The following is a 26,816-nucleotide window of genomic DNA, read 5'->3' as shown; positions in this document are numbered from 1 at the left end:
CTAAATATAGCAACTAAATACAAGGAACAAAACCCTACACCACTTGTTCCACCATGTCATTAAGATGTTTTTGTTTTTGCTTTTTTGTTGCACTTAAGCTATTCAGACCATCACATTTTAAGATCAAACAAAGATAATAGAAAAAGAAATACCAAAAGAAGTTCTTAAACAATGTTTTTATATATTAACTATTAAAGCCCTCTAAATTGACCTGGCCCCATGTAAAAACTTAACTGCCCCCCTAAACCTAATAACTGGTTGTGGCTCCCATGGTGGCAACAAATGTCATCAACTGTTTGTGACAATTGGCAATGAGCCTTTTACATGACTGTGGATACATTTTGGCCGAATTGTTTTAATTCAGCCACAATGGAGGGTTTTGGAGCAGTAAGTCTGTCATGCTACAGCTTCTCAATTGGATGTTAGTCTCAACTTTGACTAGATCACTTAAAAATCTTAATTTTGGTTGTTTTTGAGTCATTTAGAGGTGGACTTGATGCTGTGCTTTAGATGACTGTCCTACTGCATTAACCTAGAGTGCTTGAGCCTAAGGTCACAAACTGATGGCCAGAGTTTCTCCTTCAGATTTTTTTACTAGGGAGCAGAATTCCTCAATTATGGCAAATCATCCAAGTCATGATGCAGCAAAACAGCGCCAGACCATTAAACTACCACCACCATGTTTGACTGCACAGTAGGTATGGTGATTTCTTTACAAGTTTTTGAAAGGACACATCTTTCAAAAACCACTTCCATTGAATGTGAGATGGGCCTTTGTGTTGTTTTTTATTGGTCAGCAGTTTTGGACTTGAAACCAACATACAACATTTTTACCCAGTCTCTGTCTTATTGTTGAATCATGAACATGGACCTTAACTGGGGCAATGAGGCCTGCAGTGCTTTAGATATTGTTCTGGGTTCTTTTGTGACTTCATCTCTTATTCACTCCTGAGGAGGTTCTTCACCATTCCTTGAAATAAACTAAATATATCACGCCTAATCAGAGTTAACAAGGGGGCAGTTACTTGATTACTCAGTGAAATTATTTATGTTTTACTGAAGGGAATTAACAGTATTGTTACATTATTGTACAATTTCAATGCTGCAAGTTAGCAAACTGCACTTCTATCACTCCTGAATAAAAAAGACAACCTGTCACCTTTTTTGCATCTTTTAGCATCTTGTGTCTCCTTTTAGGGTGAACTTGCTTAAAGGGCAAGACCTTAACATGCTGGGAGCTGTTTTGAATGTTATCCTGTTCTAGTTTATTTTCCATACAGTGAGTGGCTGATTTCAGAATCCTTTGAGATCTCTTTGGATCCCTTAACCGACTCATATGCTGGTTCAATCTTCTTTCTGAAGGCCTCAGAAAGTAATCTGGCTCTCACCTTGATGTTCACCCTCACTGTAACTGTTAGGAGCACACTAAACTAAATGTCTGAGGTTCAAACAGGCCAGACCTCCTGAAAAATACTGAGTGATGATGTTCTTATATGGACTGGATGTGAAACACCTGGGTTTAATTTTAGCCATTTTAAGTAGAAATGTGGGGGTGTCCTAATTTATTCCTTACCATAAATTGCTTTTTTAATACATGGACATAAAATTCAACAAGGAATTTTTCTTTTACTTTATTTATTATACTTATATATATATATATATTATATCGTTCAGTATTTTTAAAACTGATATCAAACATTTGTGTTTCCAAATATGTTGGATATAGGGTTGGATGAAGGGACGTAGGTGTACACTTTCTTTCACACAACTGTACTTTCTGTCCACAAGATATCAGGAATTTTCAAGTCAAAAGGTTCAAGTCCAAGTGACAAGTTCAATTCAATTCAGTTTTATTTATTTAGCGCCAATTCACAACATGTCGTCTCAAGGCACTTCACAAAGGGTTTGAATGTTGCAGGGTTGTTGTGGAGGTTAGATTAAACTACTGAGTGTTAGAGTTTGGCCATTTTAGAATGGGTTATGTGTAGTGGCACTAAGTGAGATAATACAGTGATAAAGTGTGTCCATGTAGAGCCCACTGGTGGCCATTGTTATACTAAAAACCACAAGGATTTGGATACCTCTCTCTGTCAGACTGTTTATAACCATTGGAAACGAGAAGGGGTCATACAGGTAGCAGAAATGGAGGGTGTGTTTGCACCTCAACCATAACTGAGCCGGTTTAGGGTAAACCTGACTCCCCCTTACTCCATCCAACAGGGAGGGAGGAAGGCGGAGGTAAAAATAATTGGTGAGTGTTGTTTCCTGTTGCATTGTGTGAAAGGTGGGTAACTTTAAAATGGGCTAAGTCAATTCAATCGAATCATATAGATCTCAAGTCAAGTACATACATTCCAATTAATCCTAACAATTGAACAGTGCAGTCAGATACAGTTATTTATTCAGATCGATTAAAAAGTTTTTCTATCTAAGGAAACCCAGCAGATTGCATCCAGTCAGTGACTTGCAGCATTCACTCTTCCCGGATGAGCATGTAGAGACAGTGGACAGTCACTGGTGTTGACTTTGCAGCAATCCCTCATACTGAGCATGCATGTAGCAACAGTGGAGAGGAAAAACTCCCTTTTAACAGGAAGAAACCTCCAGCATAACCAGGCTCAGTGTGAGCGGCCATCTGCCACGACCCACTGGGGGTTAGAGAGAACAGAGCAGAGACACAAAGAGAACAAAGAAGCACTGATCCAGGAGTACTTTCTATGGGAAGGAAAAGTAAATGTTAATGGATGTAGCTCCTTTAGTTGTTTCACCTAGAGAGAACAGATAAACTCTGAGCCAGTTTTCAAGTTTAGGGTAGGAGAGAGAGCACATACAGTTAGTCACAGTAAAAGCCTAAAATAGGGAAGCTAAAATAGGAGAAATATGATCTGTCTTTTTAATTTTCATCAGAACCCTTGCTGCAGCATTTTGGATCAACTGAAGGCTTTTAACTGCATTTCACAAGTCATAGTGATGAGGTCAGACACAAAATACCCCATAGAAGCTCTGGCTGGCTATGGACATAACCAATATAAGAAGTAAACAAAAAATTTAAATAAGAATGGGGATTTAAAAAGACAAAACAAATGTTGTGTCCATGCAGTGTCATACTGCATCATGGTCGAATAATTACAACAACCTGGTGAAATGCAGTCCTCAGGGCCCCTAGGAATGTGTGGGCCCCCATGCGCAGTTACTCTTGCAGACATAGACACTTTGACTAACTTCGAATAGGAAATGTCATAATAGTTTCTCTCTCTTATTAGGAAATCAGCCTTTATTTTTGACACGTGTAAATAATATAGAGTAAATCAGTAAAACCAGATATGAAAAGACAGATTTTCTCCCCTGCAGGGTAAACTGTTGCTCTTCCTGCATGTCATCTCCAGTGTGTGATCAGACACCCGGAGGAAGCGCCCCTGGCAGTGTAGTAAACGAGAAGCGCCTCCTCTCTCCATCGCTTCACGCCGAACCAGAACCATTCATCTCTCCCCTCCTTCAGGCTTCACATCCGGGTCATCCGCCAGGATCTGTCTCCTGCGTCTGTGTCTGACAGAGTGAGAATTGATCCGTCCGCCGCCGCGTTGTACTGCAGCTCTCCTCCCGACTGCGCGGCTCGCCAAACGGACACTGCGCTTAGCGTACACCGGCGACGATGGAGCCCCGAGCGCCGTGAAGCCGCGCACACAAAGCCGGAGATGAGACGGTGAGGAGAGGCTTCGTGTATGGGCTAGCCCGCGGTGATTAACTCGCCCGAACCATGTCGAAGAGCCTCAAGAAGAAAAACCACTGGACCAACAAAGTCCACGAAGCGGTGATCACGCGTGGGAAGGACGCGGAGCTGGGGTTCGAGCTGAGGGGGGGCGCGGAGCACGGCCAGTTCCCCTACTTCGGCGAGGTGAGGCAGGGCAAGGGACTGATCCAGAGCGGGAAGCTGGCCCAGGACGAGCTGCTGCTGGAGGTCAACGACATGCCGGTGGCCGGACTCACCACCCGGGACGTGCTGGCCGTGATCAAGCACTGCAAGGACCCGGTCCGCTTCAAATGTGTCAAGCAAGGTGAGATGTTTGTGAGAGAGGGGCCAGGAGCGCAGCGCAGCGCGGCGGGGGGGCTTGAGAGTGTTGGTGAGTGAGTGCGAGTGCTGCGTTTATTATGCTCTGCTTTGATTAAGATGTAGGCGAATATGAGCACTGACCTGTCGGGCTGTGCTGAGCGGAGAAACGTGGACAGACACGGACGTTTCGGGCCTGTTTGTGTAATGATGGGTTCAGTCCAGCACAATCAGCAGCTGTAGTGATTTGTTTACGACAAAGTCTCTTTTTCGATGCCACTGCCTGGAGGGGGTGTGTCCGCATAGATGTGATGTTTTCTCCTCATACTGGGCTTTCCTCACCAAACAGGCCTCATCAGATGTTCATTCTCTTGCATGCATCACACCAGGCACTTTTACGAAGCCAGGAAATTAAAACAGGCTGCTGGGTTCTTATTAGAATATTACATAAGACCAATACAGAAATGTTATGTTGGGGAAAACGTCCATCATTGACACCAAGTACAACGAGGACAGTCCATAAAAGGTAATTGCTAAAGAAGCTGGATGTGCACAGAGTGCCATATCTAAGCATATTGATGGAAAGTTTAGTGGAAGGAAAAGGTGTGGTAGAAAAAAGGTGCAGATACAATAGGGATTTCTCACAACCTTGAGAGAATTGTGAATCGAAGCCCCTTCAAGAGTTTGGGGGCGAGTCACAAGGTGTGGGCTGCAGCTGGAGTCAGTGCTTCAAGAGCTTCCATACGCAGATGTATTCAGGACATGGGCTAAAACTGCCAATTTATTTGTGTTAAGCCACTTCTCAACCACAGACATCAAAAGTGTCTTACCTCGGGTGAGGAGAGAAAGGACTAGTGCTTAGATGTCCAAAGTGTTCCTCCAAATGAAAGTAAATGTCTGAAGGAAGAGTGAACAGGTACAGAATGTTGCTTTAAGTTCAGTGTGGAGTTTCCACAGTTAGGGATGATTTGGGGACTAATGTCATCTTCTGTACAAAGTCAGCACAGTTCTCTTCCAGGAAATATTTACAGCCCTTTATGCCTTTCTATGCTTACAAGCTTCATGAAGATGCTGATTTCAACAATTCAGACAAGCTGAATGCTGCTGTCAAAGAAACCATGGGCTTCCTTAACTCCTCAGTGGAGCCACAGGCTGCTCATCTTCATGCTATGCTGCATTAATGCAGTCATTCATGTCAAAGGAGCCCAGACTAAGTTTTGAATACATTTGCTGTATAGCACATGGATATATATTTTTCACGTGGTCAGTATTTCTGTGTCCATTTTTGATTGTTCTTATGTAAAAATACAGATTTTCTAAGATACTAAATTTGGAGTTTTTGTTGGTTGTAAGCCATAATCATCAAAGTTAAGAAAAATAAAAAGTTAAAATGTTATTCTGAATCTAAGGAACCTTTTGAACTTTTTGAATCGATTCCATTTAATAAATAACTTGTCGATGATATTCTAATTTTTCAGATGCACTTGTTTATGTGGTTTCTTGGTCATGTTTGACGTAGAGGGGAAGAAAAGTTAAAAGTACCTCAACCTGATTTTTCTGGATTTTTAAAGTTGTAATCGACTTCTCTCCATTTTCATAGAAAGTACAACATTGGTTTATCATAACTGTTATTTCACTGTTTATTACAAGTTTTTTCTTTGTTTTTCAATTTAATAGTTTGTCTTTTTTTTTTAATATATATTCATTTTTATTTGAAACACTTGCATTTTTTTCTTGGTAGTTCTGCTTTAGTCTGTATTTCTATGTCTCCTTTCTTTCTTTGTTTATTTTTTCCATTTTTTATTTTAAGAACTTTTTATTTAAATTCTAACAATTTTTTATGTTTAGAATTTTTTCTTAACATTTTCATGTTTTTCTTTTAAAAAATATTAGTTCCATACCTCTTCATTTATTTTTTTTTAATGGATTTTATATAAACATATTTTTTGTAAATATTTTTTACTTTTTCTTTTTTTTTTTTTTTAGTTATTAGCGCTTAGTTTGACTGTATTTTACAATGTTTGCTGTTTGGTGGAGGGTTGTTTGCTCACTAAGCCTGTTAGGTAAGGTAACAGGAGTTGTTGCCACAGTAGACACGCACCCTGATGAAGACCAAGCTTGGTCTCAATACTTTTAAATTTATTCCTAATGTTGTGTGAAATTAAGGCATTTTAAATATTTTTTTGCCTATGTCATAGTGTACCTTTCATCATATTCTATTGCCAGTTGCTCTTTTCTCACTGGGACTGTTTTTTACTCAAAGCAAGGAGCCTCATGTATGACCTACTTAAATACTTTCACATTGATCAGCTCTAGGGCCACTTTCTTCTGAGTTCAATCACTGCAGCTATTGTTTTGTGTAATCATTACAGGTCCTTCTCAAAATATTAGCATATTGTGATAAAGTTCATTATTTTCCATAATGTCATGATGAAAATTTAACATTCATATATTTTAGATTCATTGCACACTAACTGAAATATTTCAGGTCTTTTATTGTCTTAATACGGATGATTTTGGCATACAGCTCATGAAAACCCAAAATTCCTATCTCACAAAATTAGCATATCATTAAAAGGGTCTCTAAACGAGCTATGAACCTAATCATCTGAATCAACGAGTTAACTCTAAACTCCTGCAAAAGATTCCTGAGGCCTTTAAAACTCCCAGCCTGGTTCATCACTCAAAACCCCAATCATGGGTAAGACTGCCGACCTGACTGCTGTCCAGAAGGCCACTATTGACACCCTCAAGCAAGAGGGTAAGACACAGAAAGAAATTTCTGAACGAATAGGCTGTTCCCAGAGTGCTGTATCAAGGCACCTCAGTGGGAAGTCTGTGGGAAGGAAAAATGTGGCAGAAAATGCTGCACAACGAGAAGAGGTGACCGGACCCTGAGGAAGATTGTGGAGAAGGGCTGATTCCAGACCTTGGGGGACCTGCGGAAGCAGTGGACTGAGTCTGGAGTAGAAACATCCAGAGCCACCGTGCACAGGCGTGTGCAGGAAATGGGCTACAGGTGCCACATTCCCCAGGTCAAGCCACTTTTGAACCAGAAACAGCGGCAGAAGCGCCTGACCTGGGCTACAGAGAAGCAGCACTGGACTGTTGCTCAGTGGTCCAAAGTACTTTTTTCGGATGAAAGCAAATTCTGCATGTCATTCGGAAATCAAGGTGCCAGAGTCTGGAGGAAGACTGGGGAGAAGGAAATGCCAAAATGCCAGAAGTCCAGTGTCAAGTACCCACAGTCAGTGATGGTCTGGGGTGCCGTGTCAGCTGCTGGTGTTGGTCCACTGTGTTTTATCAAGGGCAGGGTCAATGCAGCTAGCTATCAGGAGATTTTGGGGCACTTCATGCTTCCATCTGCTGAAAAGCTTTATGGAGATGAAGATTTCATTTTTCAGCACGACCTGGCACCTGCTCACAGTGCCAAAACCACTGGTAAATGGTTTACTGACCATGGTATCACTGTGCTCAATTGGCCTGCCAACTCTCCTGACCTGAACCCCATAGAGAATCTGTGGGATATTGTGAAGAGAACGTTGAGAGACTCAAGACCCAACACTCTGGATGAGCTAAAGGCCGCTATCGAAGCATCCTGGGCCTCCATAAGACCTCAGCAGTACCACAGACTGATTGCCTCCATGCCACGCCGCATTGAAGCAGTCATTTCTGCAAAAGGATTCCCGACCAAGTATTGAGTGCATAACTGTACATGATTTTTTGAAGGTTGACGTTTTTTGTATTAAAAACACTTTTCTTTTATTGGTCAGATGAAATATGCTAATTTTGTGAGATAGGAATTTTGGGTTTTCATGAGCTGTATGCCAAAATCATCCGTATTAAGACAATAAAAGACCTGAAATATTTCAGTTAGTGTGCAATGAATCTAAAATATATGAATGTTAAATTTTCATCATGACATTATAGAAAATAATGAACTTTATCACAATATGCTAATATTTTGAGAAGGACCTGTATGTCCTCCTGAGGCTCAAGGCTTGCTGTAATGTTTCTAAGGCAAAGAGTGGGGCTTTAAAGGCAACATAACTGTGTGAGTGACCTGCTTCTGTCACCCAGTGTAAAAGCAAACACATAACTAGAACATAAACGCAACTGTGGATAGGATACTTATCGTTCATCACACCCTCTCAGGCTCAGTTAAAAGTCCACACTACTAATGGGGAGGAAGAGGGAATTCATTCTCAAAATAAGCCTTTCATACGGTGGGTTGTTTCTGGGACAGGAGTAGAAGCAGGAGATCAAACTGGTTTTTGTTTATTTTTGGACGCTGCAGCGTTTGCTCACAGAGGACTTGGCTTCACATATCCTTTACTGACTGCTGGCTCTTGATCTGTGTGTTTCTGTGAGCTGTATCAATGTGATTGATCACTGAGCTGGAGCTGCTGACATGGTAAGGTCCTGTGATGTGCAGGGAGGTAGACGGACAGGTCTATTCTGCTGCTACATCCTGCTCTCTTATCCATTTAAACATTAGCCAATCTGAGTTTCCAACCACCCACATCACTTCTCTGAGCGTCTGTGAATACTCTGCTGTTTGAGAACAGCTTGCTGCCCCCTTCATGTATTTTTTTCTTCTCATTTCCCCCCGCTCTCTCACTGTCATATTACTATCCGACTCCCATCCAGTTGAGAGTAGAGAGTGTATTTATGGCAGACAGCTGCTGACACACTCAGGCTGTGAGTGTGCTGAGGAAATCATCAAGAATTCAGTAAAGTTGAACAATTCAGAGGCAAGCAACCCCCACCCCACCCCTTAGAAAAAAAAAAGCAACAACAAATCAATTATAATAACACAAATGTCTTATTGCAGAATCATAACTCCCTGTAACATGTGAATGTGCACATATTGAGGAGGCTTTTCTTCAGGAAAACTGTAGAAACCAAAGATAGAAAAACACAGCTGAAACCTTATCTCTAATACACTCAGAGACTTTAGAGTACAAAGTCCCATTTTCATTGTTCCTTTATCCACTTATAAGAAGTAACTTGCTTTTGCAATAGTACACATACCCCCTGAACGTTTTTGACATATTTGTCATTTTATTCTGGTATTTATGTGATCGACAACATAACATAGTCAATACTTTTTAAAACCACATTTTGCTGTAATTACAGCTGCAGATCCTTTGAGATATAGCTTTAGCTTTAGAGGCAGATATTTTTGCCCATTCTTTATTTGCAAAATAGCTCAAGTTCAGTCAGTTTGGTTGGAGAACGTCTATCAACATAAATTTGTGCCATTTATTGGATTTAAGTCTGGGCTTTGACTGGGCCATGCTGAATATGCTTTGATCTAAAACCTCTCCATTGCAGCTCTGGCTGTGTGTTTAGGGTCATTGTCCTGCTGGACAACTTCCATACATACATAGTCTTTTGAATGCAAATTGCACTGACCAAAAGAACATCTTTCAGATGCTTGCTTTTTTTAGTAATGGCTTTCTTTTTTCACAACTAGGTGTGGACTGGTTACCAGTATCAAGGTACACCAAGGTTTTACAAAGTTACAGTTTCAGAAACACTAGAATTGTCCTCCTTACCGTTCCTATAGTTGAAAGTCCTTTCAATCAGATGCCTGGGAAATTGTTAGATTTTCTCAGGCTGTGTGGGGCATGGAGTAAAACAGCACTGCTCCACCCTCACCTGTGGCTAGTAGGCTACACAATCATGAGGATCCCTGCTGACTGGACAGATGCCCAGAAGAAAGTCATTGACACCCTCCCCAAGAAGGGTGTCAGTAGTGAGCCACAAAAGGTAATAACTGAAGAAGCTTCTTGTTCACAGAGTTCTGTATCTAACGATATTCATAGAAAGTTGAGTGGAAGGAAAAAGTGTGGCTGGGAAAGGCAACATAGATAACTGCCTTTAGCTGATTGGCAAGTAAAATCCATTAAAAAATTTGGGGGAGGTTCACAAGGAGCGGACAAATGTTGAATTTTTTGTGTCAAGAACATGGGTAAAAGAAGGGCTTGTGGAGCTACAATAACAAGAAATTCAGACCAAAGCATTGCAGTTCCACTTTATATAGACCACAACTGAATGATTTAAGTGTGAAAAGAAAAGGATTTAAAAGCATGATATGTCCCCTTTAAAGCTCAGGAAATTCATGGCCATCCATGCTTTGATGTTGTCAAGGCACTTTAGGAGAGGTTAAATCTGACAGTCGAATGCATAAAAGTGAGGAGAATTTACATGATTTCTCAAAATTGACCCCAAAGGAAGAAGATACAATAAAAACATCATAGGGCTGAGAATTGAACTTTCCGGAACTCCACAAGAAAGAGGTGCTGAAATGGACTTAAAGTTTTCTGAATGACCACAGAAGCCTCTCTCCTGCAGGTATGAACAAAACCAGTCTAATGCTGCTCCCCTAATCCCCACCCAATATTCCATATAGGATGAAAGAACATTGTGGTCAACAGTATCCAATCCTGCCCTTCTTCCTTCTGTTGACAAGCCTTATGGAGATGCTGATTTCACTTTTCCAACAGGTAACAAAAGGTACCTAAACCAGCTGAGTGAAGCTGACACCCCACCCACATGAAAAATTCCAGCAAATAGACAGAGTGGTTACTGCTTTGTTTGTACCGTTAAAATTTTCGTTTGTGCTGCTATGGTTTCTGAGATATTATAAGTTTAAATTTCAGATGATCACATGACCTCACCTAAATTGATTGCGTCCGTGGAAATGGATTTCACCAGCTGCAGGTTGTAATTAGGAACTGTTTTTAGTTTCACGCCGGTTTCATGTGTTCCAGTACATCCTTTTTCACCATTTCAGTCAGCGAGAAAGTGAAGTAGGCAGATGCTCCCAACGTATGAAGGAAGACATGGTAAGTCTTTTATTTATTTCTGCAGAAGAAAATTGACATTATGATCATGTTGTTAATGTGTATTTTACGGAACCAGTTTTCTAGTGTCTATGAAATTCTATACTATTCACAGTTATTACTGTAGCTGCTAGGACAGATGCTTGTTTTTATAGATTAATTTCCTGTTTCAAGTGTAATTTTAAGCATGCTTAATTTCTACTATCAGTAATTTGCCACGTACTGGTAGAAAAGTGAATATTCCACAGCACACAGGTCATTGAGGTCAGCGCATAATCAATATAGTTAATTAATTGAGAGAAGTCATGAATAATCACTTCTAAGATGATATAGAAGAAAGTGACTGTTTGAAAATCAAGTAATCAGTGTACTTAGAAAAGTGTAAAAACACCTCTGATTTGGAAAATGTATTTTGTGTAATAAATGTAACTTTTTTTCATGTCCGATGCTGTTCTCGCTCCATGCCAGGTCATCATAGAGCTCTGAAACTCATGGACCTCCCCAGCAGTATGCAGTGTAATGCCCCAGGCCATCTTTGGTCAAGCTTCCCTTGAAAGCGACGACTGCCCTGAAGTGAATGTGGTTCCTTGGAGAACCATAGTGGAGGAAAATGTACTCGAGGAAAATTCTGTTTGGTTCGCAAGGTCAGTGTCAATCTATTTGCTATCTACATGGTATTTCTCCTATGCTATAGCTGTGAGTAACTGTCCCTGAACAAAACACCTTTCCTGAGCTGCTGAGGCCTACAACTGTGATAGCATGCAAGACCCGTTTTGCACGGTCCAAGCAGTGTGACTGGAGAAGCTTTGCCATTGACCTGACAAAGAAGTCTTTGACACAGTATGTGTTTTGTTTTTTTAGGCAGTCCCATTGGCTGATCATCTGGATGCAGTGTGCAACATCAACCCTGATAAAACAAGGGAAAAGTTTTGCAGACTGGTTCCCAAGTGAGACATGAAAGCATTCTTTAATGTAGATCTTCAGATCAGGATGAGGAGTGAAGGCCTTGACCAGAGCAACGAGAATGGCCAGAGAAAAATAACTCACAGCTCAACCTGCATGAATCCATTTTGTCAACCATGTTGCGATGACATTAATGTCATGCTTCCCTGACAGCATTGTCACCTTTTGAACACTGGAGCAGTTGTTCCAGTCAGAACTTCTTGATACAGGAAGATATGGCCAGATCTGCCATTTGGTCTCACCAGTTTACTCACTACCAGGAAGTAGCATCAAAACACACTGTTGGGGCATATTTCCTGGACAATGTCTTGTACACATGCAGCTGAGTTTGGCCTTAATAGTGAGAGAAAACCCTGTCCAGTCCCATATTGGCAATGCTTCCTCTGTGAGGTGTGCTATATTTTATTAATTTTGAAGATACAATGGGGTCTTAGTTCCCTCTTTCCAAATCTTTTCTCTCTTGTTTGACTTTCCGCAGTGTGGCTAAATTAGTTAGGTGGCTTGGCTCATGATCTACAATATCCATCAGATCTGTTGCCTTTGCTGACCTCCATACAGCTGGTTACATCCTGCCCTCACATAGCTCTTTTACAGGTTTCCAGACAATAACCTCTTGTTATATAATAACCAGTGTGCATGGAGATATGTGTCTTTGATGGAACCGTGGAGCACCATTGGGCTGTTAACTGCTGGCTCTCTGTCACATGTCATTTCAACATGGCCATGATACACTTTACAGGAGCCTCTGATCTCTATGTAGGTACTGCTGACAGTTGGATTATCCTTGGTTCTTTGGAATACAAATCTACATGTGTTTTGACCTTCTAAATCGGATCATTTATGACATGAGTCCAAGTGCCAGGTTTCAAAATTGTGTATTCCATTACCCCAGTTGGAGAAAACTTGTTGTATTCTACTTTTTCAGGAATACATTTAAAATCAAAGGAAACATGTCTGGGAGAAGTCCAAACTTACTTTAACTCTGTGTCAATACTACTTTTAGAAGCACTTCCCTGATCATTAATTTGCAAAGATGACCTGATGCTGTGCCTGTTTAATTTCACAAAACTATACAGGGCCTTTGCAGAAATCTTGTGTTCCTGCTGCTAACTGGGATCTCTCCAGACAGTGGCACCGGGCATGGCTATTTTATCATTTTGGAGAACGGCCTCTTTTAAAGTGCAGAGTCCTGCAAAAAGGGAATTCCTGTCTACGAATGGCTGTCGGGGCATATAATTAAAGAATTAAAAAAAAGAAAAACCTATGATTAGCATTGATCAAAAGATTAATTCTGGTCTACATAATCTGCCTGGAGCCACAAAACTTATCGATCTCCAACAATCTCTGGACCCTTACTACTTACAAGCTTCAAATCACAACCCAAAAAACATCTGTTCAAATTAGCCTTCGCATTTTCATTTCTTAGCCATTTCTAATTGTTCTTAATTTTTTGTTCTTAAGCAGTTTGTTTTATTATAATTTTTTTTATTGGTTTTAAGGGTCCTTGGGTGTCTTGATAGATGCCACCAAACAAAATGCATTATTATTTTTATTTCTTCTCTTGCAATTCAAGGAACCTGTTCAATTTTGAAAATGTTTCTTAGCCCTCTAGGGCCTGATATGCTCCAAAGCGTCCATGAATGAATATGAATGTCATATCTGTGAGACAAAGCCCGGCTGAGTTTTTATTTCAACATGTATCAAAGGTGTGGACTTCAAACTATATTTGTGTACTGACTTGGCATGTGCAGGCTGCAGCTGGTGAAATCCATTGCCACAGACAGCGGTGTGTCTGGCACAGACAGACGTAATCAATTCAGGTGAAGTCAAGTGATCGTCTGAAATTAAAACTTAGAATATCTCATAAACCGTAACAGCAAAATCAAACATTTTGACGGCATAAACCCGCACAAAAAAGTAGATCCCTCTGGTTCAATTCAGAGCAAACTGGGGTGATGGTGACCTCTGGATGACCTAAAAAAATTATCTTTAATATCTCAGAAACCATAGCAGCACAAACGAAAATTTTAATGGCACAAACCTGCACAAACGAAGCAGTAACCATTCTGTGTATTTGCTGGAATTTGTCATGTGGGTGGGGTGTCGGCTTCACACCTGTAACGTGTTATAGGGTGTCATAGATAATCGATGAAGTAATGTCAAGAAGATGATGAGATGACCTGAAGGCTGCTTTCAAAGCAACTTTGCTTTTATTAAACCTCAGCAGTGCCACAGGCTGATGGCCTCCAAGCCACGCTGCATTGATGCAGTAATGCATTCAAAAGGAGTCCCAACCAGGCCCGACCATACTTTTCAGAACCCTGACATTTCTGTTTAAACTATCTATTTTTATTGATTTTATGTAATATTCTAATCTACTGAGACAATGAATCTTGGATTTTCATGATCTGTAAGCCATAATTATCAGAAGTACAAGAAATAAATGCTTGAAATATTTTTCTCTATATGTAATGAATCTAGGTAAAATATGAGTCTTACTTTCTGAAATGAATTACAAATATATTGACTTTTCCCAATATCCTATTTTATTTTATCTGTACTTGTATCTTGAAAAATGATGATTGTCATGTGGAAGCTAAAGAGGTTCCACACATCACTCTTATTAAGGGAACAGGTTTTATTCCAGCAGTTGGCAAGCTGACTGCTGACCAGATACCCCAGCAGATAATCAGACTAATTAACATGCTGGTATCAACTTGTTACACAGCTATACTATTTGTGCAATAAGCGCTTGAAAACTACTACTAAATTGTTTGCTTATGTCAATATATGCTGAAGTAAAACATCCCCATAACTTGATGCTGCCACAGGATGGTGTTTTCTGAGCAGTGTTTTCTGCCAGGTAAGATGCTTTGCATGAAGGCCAAAATGTTCAACTTCTCATCCATCGGAGCATATTCTTCCACATGTTTGGTTCTCCTAGATGCCTTGTAATAAACTGAATTGGAACTTCATATGGATTATTTTATTAAAGACCTTCTTCTTGTCATTCTTCCATCACAGACCACAACTAAAAGTCTTCCTATATACAGACTGTAGGACCTCAGCTGTGGATCTCAGTAGCTGCTCCAGAGTTACCGTGGGCCCGTAAGCCCAACTTGATGAACCTTTCAGTTTAGGAGAACTGCCATGTTTTGGTAGGATTACAGCTGCCCCATAGTGTATATGGTAATATACAGTTCTGCTTTCTGTATTTTTTTGTCTTATGGCTAATAAGCTATGATGTTTGTGAAGTAGTAATGACCCAAGTGCAGAAGTTGAGTACGGTAATGTAATACCTTTTAATGAATAAAAGAGAGCTTACAAGGGAATTATAGGAGGGACAAGTCTTGAAACAAAGGCAGGACATAACGGGGAGTCCAACAGGGTAATGGAAAAATCCAGCAAAGCAGTTAAATAAAAAGAGCTTACATACTGAGGGAAGAGTGGATAATGACAACTGACCTCAGGAGCTAGAGATAGGGAACAACTGTGGCAGAATGAAAGCAGGGAAGCCGGGAAAGGGAGACTAAATTTCACAGAGGGACTGAGACACAAAGGAACTACTAACCAAGGGGAAAAAACTAACGCCATTTAAAGTGAAATAAAACCAAATGCACAAAGAACAGAACATAAGAAAAAACTAAAAACCAAATAACAGTAATGAACTAATATGGAAACACCATACTAGCAATAATAAAAACGGGGAAATTAACAGTATATGGCAAGAATATGGCAACATAAATAAACAAGAAAATGATGAAAACATACACAAAAAAAACCCAAACGCATGTGGATCATTACACAAGCATAAAAAATATAGAAATTTTTCAGATTTCTCTCTTGGGCTTCATGTGTTTATGTTTAGACAAATTGATTCCTGCCCAAACAGTCACACAGACACCTGCTGCTGATCCAGAACGCTGCTGCCCGAGTCCTCTCTAAAACTCACATCCCTCCAGTTCTGAACTCCTTAGACTGGCTCCCTGTAGCTCAGAGAATAGACTTTAAAATACTTCTGTTAGTTTGTAAATCACTGAATGGTTTAGTACCAAAATACTTTAAAGATTTGTTGTTGTTGTATCAACCTTCCAGACCGCTCAGGTCTTTTGGTTCAAGTCTACTCTGCATCCCCAGAATCCGAACCAAACATGGAGAAGCAGCATTTAGTTCTTATACTCCACTAATCTTGAACAAACTTCCAGAAAACTGCAAAAATGCTCAAACCAAGTTGTTTTAAAACAAGGTTAAAAGCCCATTTGTTGGAGTTGCTTTTGATTATTCTGTTTGAACTGCAACATCATTAATCTCAGTCTGTAGTCCAATGTTTATTTTCTTGCCTTTATTATGCCACTGCAATGTACTATATGTTTTCTTTTCTTATATTTTCATCGTGTAAAGCACTTTGAATTGTCTTGTAGCTGAAAATTGTTATACAAAAAAACCTTGCCTTGCCCATAAATTTTCTTTCCACGTTTACAATCATGCACTATTTTGTATTGGTCTATCACATAAAATCTCAGTAAAATACAGTGTGTTTGTAAGATGACAAAATGTGAGAAAGCTCATGAGTACTTTTGTAAGGCACAGTATGTGGAACCCGGGCACCTTGATGTGTTTTTCTGTGGTGCTGCTGTATTTTATTGCCTGAGCCACACAGACGGTATTGTTTTCACAAGCTGACGAGTTTTATCCGTCACAGCGTGCAGGTGTCAGTTGTGAGGAGACATTAAGGCAGCTTTAAAGCCTGTATAAAATCAGTTCTTCAGTCGTTTGCGATGTTTTGTCTTTTTTGGAATATTTAGCAGTAAAATTGCAGGACAAAGACTTGAAGTGAGCATCTTAGGAGGGGTGTTATCTCTCCCCCTGCTATGTGTGTTTGTGTGTATTGCTGGTTGCTTCAAAGGTTTCAGATTTCTCTCTTGGGCTCCAAATAGAATCAAACAGCAACAACGTCACCAGACAATCAAAACAAAACTATGTCTTCATTTTAGCACGCAGGACCCTTACAGTCAGCTTACATAAGATAGAGACATTTTTACTGAGATTGTTTCAAAACGCTGCGTTTGATTTCTTATGTGAGAGCAACGTACAGGCTTTCAACTTGTTCAAGCAGGCTGTAAAAAACAAACTCAAGATATATTTGTTCTTACAAGACATATAATTAAAACAATCTTTCAAATGAGTTCTAATAATGAGTCACTCTCCCTCTCTGTTTGATTATTTGTTAGACGACAGATCTGTCAGTAGTGTTTGTCTTTGTGAGCAGCAGGCATGAACGCAGTGCAAACGGCTGCTAGGTACAGCGAAGCAGATTTTTAGAAGTGCCATGAAGATCTTAACTGTGGGGAAGTGTAAGAACAGCACGGAGCAGAGAGAAGTGTGAATAAGTGTGTGTGAGTGTGTGTTACAAAGTGAGAAAGAGAGGTGGAAATTTAAGAGACACTTGGATAAATTCTACCTTCAGATGTTTTGTCTTTGCCAGATCATTTATGTCCAGTTGTTTTTCCTTGAAGTCTAAATGAGGAGATTTCTAAAATTTGATTTTGCAAAATCACAAGAAGATAAAAAGATCACACTCTGATTTTCACTATTATTTTCTTATTAAGCAAAGATAGGAAAAAGGTTTTAGCTTACAGGTCTTAATTTAATGCTCAATATCTGGTATTTTGTCATGCTGCTTTTCAGCTGGAATAAACAAAAATTCAAGGTGCACTGATTTGTTTCTGGCTGCTACCTGACCTGCTGATTTTAAATTTAATCTCCTTTTCCCCTATTATGTACTATTACACACAGGGCGATTTTAGGGTCTCAAAACATTGGGGTCTTTAGCCCAAATCCAAAATATTTAGATTTCAATAAGACAATTTATAGGTACCGGTAATTTAAAATTAAAATAATATAGGACATATTGTACCAGTTCTCTGTCTCGGCTGGTTTTAGACTGAATGTAAATTATTGTGAATCAAACAAAAAAGGTTTGCAATAATTTTATTTTTTATTTTTGTGAGAAGCTGAATGAAGGACAAGGAGAAACAGAGTTTAGGCCTGAAGAAAAACTATTTTGCTGAAGCAAATAATGACACATTGTGAGGTATTTCAAAAACAACTTAATCTGAATTTTTGCTGACAAAAGTTTTTCTTAAACTCAGAGATGTTTACTTTGGGCCAGATAAATGTGCTTCTTTTGTCATCTACATAAATTACATTTTTTAAACATTACATTTTCATCAAAGTGTTCCACTCCTGAGGCTCCATTGTCTTTATTCTTATATTTCAAAAAAGGAAAGTGGTATAAAGTTGATTTTCCTAAATCTTAGTCAAATGGTCAAATCCTAAAACACATTTATTTTATTATGCCAAGAGCTTTCAAAACATTTTATTAAAATTGTTCTTTCTTTTATGAATCTTTTCAGCCCTTCATTCCACTTCTGGAGAAATTTGTCCTGCCAAAAATAATAAAAGAAACATTTTTCAACACAGTCTTCTGCACTGAACATGTGAGACATTAGTGCAGTTCTCACTATTAAACACTTTGAGAGGAAAGGGTGTTAAGTTGTGGTGTTTAAAATATAGCATAGAGCCTCATCCTGGACCTTATCAGTACTAATATTACAGTTATTAATAACTGTATACATATGGTATGTATGTCTCACCTTCAGTAAAACTGTATCCTTGTTTAATTAGTTTAGTTTATATAATATTACAGGTGTAATTCAGAAAAATAAAATAGTTAACTAATCAATGGTCCACCTGTGATTAATTGCTATGATTTATTTCTTAATTATACTGCATCTTTAAAGCCAGAGCTTTATGTTTAGAATCAGCACAGAAGATATGAAAGAGAAGAGGGAGGCTTACTTTTGCACTTTCTGCTACGTCTTATTGGAACTAGGAGATATTTTCCTGGTTTATTGAAGAACACTTTTTTCTGTCTACATGTAGAACTAGACTATAAGACTGGCTGCTGTAATGAGATCAATGTGTTGATCTGAAGGACCTTTTAATGAGTTCAGCTACGTTAGGATTAAATGCTTTTATTTTGACTGAAGTAAAGGACCAGATATTTTCACATTATGATGCAAATCCCGCTAGAAGCTCACAGAGAAGGTTGCTACTGTTTTCTATCACAGATCATTTAACTTCACCTGTAGCTCAGGTGAAAGTCCCTCATCATGACCCTGAAGATGCTCATTAGAGTGAACCTCTACCTCATGTCTTGTTGGGTGAATCAGTGATTAGCTGTAACTTATAATTAGCTCTTTCCGAGTCAGCATTCAGGTTTTACCGATATATTCGTCTGGGTTATACCGCTCTGCGTCCACCTGTTCCTGAACACAAACCCTCCAGGCTCCCTCTCTTCGGTCGGCTCCACGGTTGCTCTGAAATGAGTCCTGTTTGAGCCGCTCAGAGTAACTTTTCAGGTCATGAAGGAGGCAGGTCGACCTGGAGTAAACTGCTGTTCTGGACTTCTCCAGAATGGAGTCCGTCTCTGACTGTGCGCGTAGTTGTGCATTCGTGGTGCCGCGAGTGCGCAAATAATTTTTTTTGTCTTCTCCTTTTAACTCATTGTCAGGTTAGGTGGAGCGGGACGTGATTATATGGAACACACTTGAAAAAATCTGATTGTTTTTAAATAAAAATGTGAAGTTCCTATACCATTTAGTGGCTGCATCTTTTTAAAACTTCTAAAGTTCTTCTATCAAGAAGTTCGGGGCTATTCAGAAAACTTACCCAGGTCTACATGCGTGATTACACTTAAGAGAAGAAAAACATGGTATAAACCTCTACGAATCATAAAATTAGCTCCATTTATGCATCTAAGCATAAGGTCTCTAATCTTTATCTGATTCTTATTAGACTCCAAAAAGTGTCAAAAGTGCATGCTATTGGATGAGGTGTTTATAGACCGAAAATGGTTGGTGTTCTTTTCAATGAAGTTTTTTTCAATGAATCGGAAAAAAAACAAAACATGAATTTTGAGTATTTGACCTGAAGATCACCAGTCAGAGCCGATCAAGGGATAATTGGAACCACCAATTTAAGTAACAATAAACAGAGTAACAGAACCGCTGTCTGATGAAACTACAGGATTAAAGCCATGAACATGCGGCTTCTTTTTCTTCATGCTTGTCTGACCTGAGATTTTTCTTCCTCTGACTCACAGAAAGGAAGCAGAGGAGACCTGGGGACGTTCCATCCATCCGGGGTTAATGAGAACATGTAATGTTTTCTCAGGCTAAACAACACGAATTTAAAATGTTAACATGCCCTTTACCATTTGAAGTGAAGCCGAGTCATCCTTTGTCACGCTGATGGGCTGTTCTCGCCCACAGCGTTTGCAGAGCAGGGCCGAGTAGCTGTTCATGAGTGAAACAGTTATAGAAAGTCATTATTCAAGCTATGATATATTGGTTATATTTAATAACTTAATGTTCTTGTATAACAGATAGGATCGTTTGACTTTTCAGTAGTTCTTGACGAAAGGTTTACATTTAAAAACAAGTACCTCATTTTACTGTTGATGCCAAATATCAGTACAGTAACTATTTAAATGCTTCAAAATAAAGACATTACTAAATGGAAGTTAATAAGGAATTACCTCCTATAGGTCAGGTATTACTTATTAACATTTTCATTGCTGTGCCTAAATGGTATAAATAAAGGTTTTAGGGTAGCATCATAAACAGTTATTGTTAGATCTAGTGTTTAATACGCTCTGACAATTTATAGACCCTTTATAAAACCAGGATCTTATGGCGATTCATTGTTACAATCCTGTAAGTTCAGTAAACCCAAGTTGTCTGCAGTCATGAAACCTAAACATTTTTACTGGAATAAATGTAAGTGTGATCAAAAAGTAACTGTTACTGCAAAGCACCACGAAAGCGTGGTCCAGGCAAAAATGACCTAATTGATTTATAAGATATAGTCTTGAAAATAAATAATTTTTAGGAACTATTTAGTAGTACAATGTAGAATTTGCAGTAAATTCTCAACAAATGTCAGATAATGTAGCTCTGAGGTAACGTCCACATGGGACTTTTGTGGCTGGTTGAGATTGGCAGAGAATCTTTGGCTTGTTTTTGATTGGTGCAACCCACAGACTCAACTCTGTTGCTCAGATTTTGTTATTTTTGGGTTACAGTTACAAAGTTCTTGCATGACTGATGTCATTTATGCAAGATTGCATCACTGATTCAGCATCTTGAAAGGACTAAAAATCTCAGGTTGCAGAAATCCACTGGAATATCTCTTGGAAGTTAAAATTCTTACTTGGAAACTGAAAAAACCTATATGGCCAAAAATTGCAACTTTAGTAATAAACCGTGACCTTTTTATGTCCTTTTAAATTAGACGCACACAATGTACTAGACAATCTTTAGCAGTGAACATGTTGCTAGCGTTTCATTGCATAAAGTGAAGATGAATACACAAGTACGTCGTAGTTACCCTGGTCACTGAGCATAACAATGAACCTATTCCCCCATTCTTATGCCACCCTGGGCAGTTGTCCACGTTGTTAATATCAAAAAAACTGCTCCTGAGTTTTGCTTTCATTCCCAGATCTGAATTTTTACTTTGGAGGTAATCGGACTGCAGAGTTGGAAACAGTTTTTCACTTCAACAGTCACAGCTTCGAAAGGAAAAAATTGTAAGTCTGGTGAAGATCTATTTATGCTCCATAAAAAAAATCTGGTTATATCAATTCTCTTTCTTGTTTTTTTGTCTTTCTATCTATTTTTTGTCATTTGTGGGTTTTTTTTTCTTAAAGGCTAAAAACACTTGCAGTCCTTTTTGGACTTGATGTGCTAAATGTTCTTTGAAGACCTAAATGGGATCCATGTTTGGCAGGACCTCCTTGCACAATTATAGCTGCTGAGCTCAGACTGGATAATCAATGTTTGGAGGCGTTTAGCCAATGGTCACCCAGTGCAAGTGATACAGCCACTGCCAGTTTAAATGGTCTTATCTTAGATAAGACAAAGCCTCGGCCTTGCTGCAGCATCAAATCTCACTACAGATTACATATATGTATAATCTAGACCTTCAGGAAGAGCTGTTTGAACTCGGGACGTTTTCTAACTCGGCAGTCCAAGTCCTGCCAGTCGTCTTAATGTGGCAGCAGTGTTGAGGGACAGATGGAGCTGAGGGAGAGAAGGCGACCTTCTTCTCCTCTCTTGTTGCTTTGTTGATGAGAGGCTTGAAGAATCAGTGCATAACATCCTGTCTGCTCTGTCGGTATTAATAACTCACCGAGAGATGGGCTCTGTCAGAGACGGAGGAGGATTTTTATTGAGGCTAGAAGCTGCTGGAGCTCGGCTCAGAGGATCAAACTCAGGCTCAGCCAGCCAATGACCAAATATCTAACTTGTCCAGTAAAGTGAATTGGGTCAATGTTATTCTCCACACCACGGGCGCACTGCATGTGTTGACAATCTGGGACTGTGTCGCAGCATGCGTTTGCATAATGTAGAAAGATTTGGTGTTTCTATGTCAGATCTTGTTCTGAAAAGTAACTCTCCTCCAGCTGTAACCAAATCAGTTTTAGTAGCAGTTTCTTTAAAAGCACTGTAGCTGTTTTAAATGACGGTGACTGCAGTGAAAAGTCTGACTTCAAAACTGTGTTTAGTTCCTAGAACAGCTTGTTTTCCAAGGATTTTTCAGGAACAGTACATAGATACAGCTCAAACCCTTTAGTGATGGATCACCACAGCTGTGACCAGATAATGCAGCGGATTGAGTCAGATTCTGAAAACGAGGATTCATTTTGGGTCCTACTGAGGTAAACACCATATTTTGATAATTATTCATGAAATGTGTGAGTGCTGAATGAGAGCGCCTTTGTGTGGCTCATGCTGAAAGAGGAAAAAAAAGAAATGTGTGTAAGGTGAATGCATGCACATCCATATAATAAGCACAATAGGAAAGTGTCTTGGTGTGGAACATTTCAGCGCTGAATCATCTGGAACTACATGGACTAAAAATATGTTACAGTCTTGCAACACAAAACTGCTCTCTCTGGTTCCTGCAATCGCAAAGGACTGCTTGGATGCAATGTGTGGCAGACTGTAACCTTTCATGTGCCCTGCATTCAAATTCAACTTAACAGTAATATACACTATACTGCCAAATGCATTGGGTCACACACCCAAATCAATGAATTCTTGTGTTACAGTCACTTCCAGGGATGCAGGTATGTACATTTTTGTGAGGAGAAACTTGACTGGCCTGCACAGAGTTCTGACCTAAACCTTGAACACCTTTGGGATTTTTGAGTTCTCTTCTAACTATAAACACACGACTAAACCTTGTGGAAGATGTTTACAGAATACTAAATATCTTCCCCATAAAACAATAAATAAATACAGCTGAGCTATATCCTTAGAGGTCTCATTTTCTTCAAATTCCCAACATGTTTTTTGCTCAGGACAGGGTCAGGACTGTGGCTCAGTACCATTACTGTCTTTTTACAAATCAACCACAGTGATAGAAATTCAAATTGCATCAGACAAACTGATGCAAGGTTTAATCGTGGAGCGCACTTAACGATGCTGGATGCTACCTGAAACGGTTAGAAATCAACAATATTTTAGAGGACTGTGGTCTGAGTTCTCACAAAACCAGTTCTGGGGAAAAATATACCTGCTTTAAAATTTAAGTGCTGCTTCATTTTTTAACCCCTAAGAGTCATTTTCACCTTATTTCACAGCAAACTAGACTAAATGTCGGACCTGCTCACGGCAGATTTTCGCCGCTCGTGTTATTTGTTGGTCATTTCAAAGAGCAGGACTAAAACCTTCGATGAAGCGGTTTTTAGGTTTTATGCTCTCTGCAGCAAAGTGTTTACCAGCAGAGCCGAGAGCAGCTGGGAGTATTTAAATTTTTAAACACTTCAGTCTGGCTTCTGCTTGCTTACTTTACACTATAGCTTCCATGCTGTAAATCAGTGCGTGAGCAGTGTCTTGGGTGACGTGGTGAAGATGTTCTGTTTTGTGTTTTATCAGCCTTTCTGAGCCCAGCATATTATTAGCATGTGAAATCTCAGCTCCAGTAAAAGCAGCTCCCAAATGAGATGACATGCACACAGTTACTCAGGAGTCTAAAGTGGGTAGAAATGGAAGCACTCAAGTATTTGAGTGAATATACTTTGTTGAGTTGCTCTGCTTACAAATAGTCACTTTGCTCCTTATATACTGAGCCTCTCACCCTGCTTTTCCCCCTGAGCCTTGGAAAATCATCTCACATCTCACTCTTCACCGATGCTGCATTGTACCTGTTGTTATTTAATTACAAGGTTGCAGTGCATCCCTTTTATTTTCTCTGTGTGGGACATGGATGCTTTATGAGATCCCTTTTTAAGCATTTCTCTTTTAGTTTGATGGGGACCAACTACACCATCCCTCCCACTTAGAATAAATCATATCTTACTCAGCCAGGCATGGTTCCAGCTGATGGTTTTCATTTATAGGGTAGATCAGCCAGATTAGTCTTCTTTGTTTGTTTATGATCTGAATTAGAGGGATTATAAAATATGAGATACAGAGCTGAAACAGCTGGAGGGAGCTGCCAACACTGCTCCAGGATTTGTTTTTATTTCTAAGGAAGCTTGTTGTTTCTTTTGGGATAATCATCTTTTACTGGAACCAGTTCATACATACAGGTGCTCCTGTATGTACTCGATAAATTGGAAAATCATGGAAAAGTTTATTTATTTCAGAAATTCAAATAGTCAAACTTACATATATAGATTCATTACACACAGAGTGATACTATTTCAAATGTTTATTAATAGGAAATGTAATGATTATGGCTTACAGCTGATGAAAACTCTCAGAAAACTAGAATATTACCAGTAAAAGTATTTTCAACACCGAAATATCAGCTTCCTGGAAGTATGCCCTTGTACTGTACAGTATATATACTCAATACTTGGTTGGGGATCCTTTGCCATGAATTCAGTGCCTGCACTGAGATCTTCAGGAAGCCCAGGTTGCTTTAATCATCTAGTCAGCATTATTGGCTCTGTCATCTCTCCTTCTCATGACAACACATCATATATTCTCTGTGGGGTTTAGGCCAGGTGAGTTGCTGCCAGGTATCGGTACTTGTGGCAGTGTGGGCAAGTGCATGAAGCTTGAAGTGCTCTAAGATTTTTCGGTAGATAGCTGCACTGATTTTAGATCAAACAAAGCAGACCAACACCAACAGATTGCATGTCTCCCTAAATCATTCATTACTGTAGAAACTTCCCACTCAAGCATCTTAGATTGTGTTCCTATGCACTTTTTCTCCAGACTCTGGGATCTTGATATCCAAATGAAATGCAAAATGTATTTTTTTCTGACAGGAGAACTTTGGACCACTGAGAGGAAGTCTAGTCTTTTTTCCCCCTAAGATACTTTGTATTATCATGGGTTTATTACTGTGGTTTACCACAAGGAACACTTCAGATTTACTACGTTTCCTGGATCCATCTGTGTGTGTTGGCTATTGTAGCACTGACCACAGCCATAGTCCAAGCTTAGTCATTGTCACATCGAATTTTTTTGATAAATCCAATTTCATTTAAGGAAAGAAAATATTAATAAAATATTCCAAAAAGTAAATTCATGCCACTAAAATAAACAGTTGTTGAGATATATGATCATATATTTCACTAAAAAGTTGGCCATCCATTTTGACCATAGTCTATTTTTGCTGGATGTTGAGTCAACTATAAATAAATCATACCAAAACCAAAAGGAAACAAGAACGAGCACATCATCAGGATTTTCAATTGCTCTATTCAGTTGACTATATACATTGACTAAGGTATTCTAAACCGAACAATTACACATTAAATGCACCAAACTAAGCAACAAATATAGCTTTGCAGCACTCAGTGAACTCATCCATTATACAAAAAACAAAACACAGGAAAATATCTGGATGCATAAAATAAAAAGTAAATCAGTTTAACTGCTTTAATTTAACAGAATGAGTTGTTTTGGACTTGCTACCGCTTTTATCACTGGCTTTTATTGCGCCAGACCAGAGCAGATACAGTGTAAATCCAGGGTTACAGTAAATACGGCCCTGAGTGAAACAACTGGAGGTGAAGCTGAGCATCATGGAGAAATAGTAGAATCTTTAGAAAAAACATTTATTTCAATATATTGTATGTGTGTGTAATTTATCTTATTTTAATAACAATAATGATTTCAGATTATTATTAATAATAAAATAATTAACAATAACTGCTGATATCTAAATGTACTTTTATGACAAGGCAGTGTTCTTACCTGCTTAGCCTTGATCTGTTTAGCTTTTCTTTGGTGATCTTTTCACATCAGATGCGCTGAACAGCGTGGCTGTAGACTCTCCTACACATTCTCCCTCGTCTGTCAGATATCCTGACCTCTGACATCATTTCTCTTGTGAACTCAGAGGTTTCTTGTTTGAAGCAGTCCTCCGAGAAGTCCTCCGATCATAACTGTCTGTGCTTGGTGAGACCAGCCCATCTGTTCCTCCTCAATTTTCCAGCTCTGATTCAGGCGGCTCTGATCCTCTTCACTTCAGGAAAGTAGTACAGACTAACAGCTGCTGTCGTAGTATTGCTGCAACCACCAGCAATGCACCGTTTTACCATATAACGCTGTTTTTAACACAACTTGGTTTCTACCTGAACTCTCACACAATGAATGACCAGAGACTTCTCCTTTCACTTCATTTGGACTTGCAAAATTTAACAACAAAATATACTTATTCGGTGTCACAAGTGTCTTTTTTCATATCTTTAATCCTAATATGTCAATTACTGCCCAATTTCTTCAATATTAAGATGTTTTGTTTCAATTTCTGCATTTGTGGGAAAAGTGTATCACAGACACTTTAAGAATCTCTTCCAAACTCTTGAACTTTTTCCTTCTGCTGAACTTTTTGTTAATATGCTTGGATAGGGCCATGTGTAC

The 26,816-nt window shown here is 39.2% G+C and overlaps 1 protein-coding gene across 1 annotated transcript in view; it reads left to right on the top strand.

Annotated features, from left to right (window-relative positions):
• Positions 1 to 2,894: 2,894 nt before the first annotated feature.
• Positions 2,895 to 26,816, top strand: part of magi2b (membrane associated guanylate kinase, WW and PDZ domain containing 2b) — a 146,920-nt gene continuing 122,998 nt past the window's right edge. The window contains exon 1 of the mRNA XM_047352691.1: positions 2,895 to 4,055. Coding sequence (XP_047208647.1) covers positions 3,758 to 4,055 — 298 coding nt within the window. The 5' untranslated portion in view covers positions 2,895 to 3,757. The remainder of the gene's footprint in view (positions 4,056 to 26,816) is intronic.

Source organism: Girardinichthys multiradiatus, chromosome 2, assembly GCF_021462225.1.
Source record: "Girardinichthys multiradiatus isolate DD_20200921_A chromosome 2, DD_fGirMul_XY1, whole genome shotgun sequence".
Lineage (NCBI taxonomy): Eukaryota > Metazoa > Chordata > Actinopteri > Cyprinodontiformes > Goodeidae > Girardinichthys > Girardinichthys multiradiatus.
This window is presented reverse-complemented; position numbering and strand designations above follow the sequence as displayed.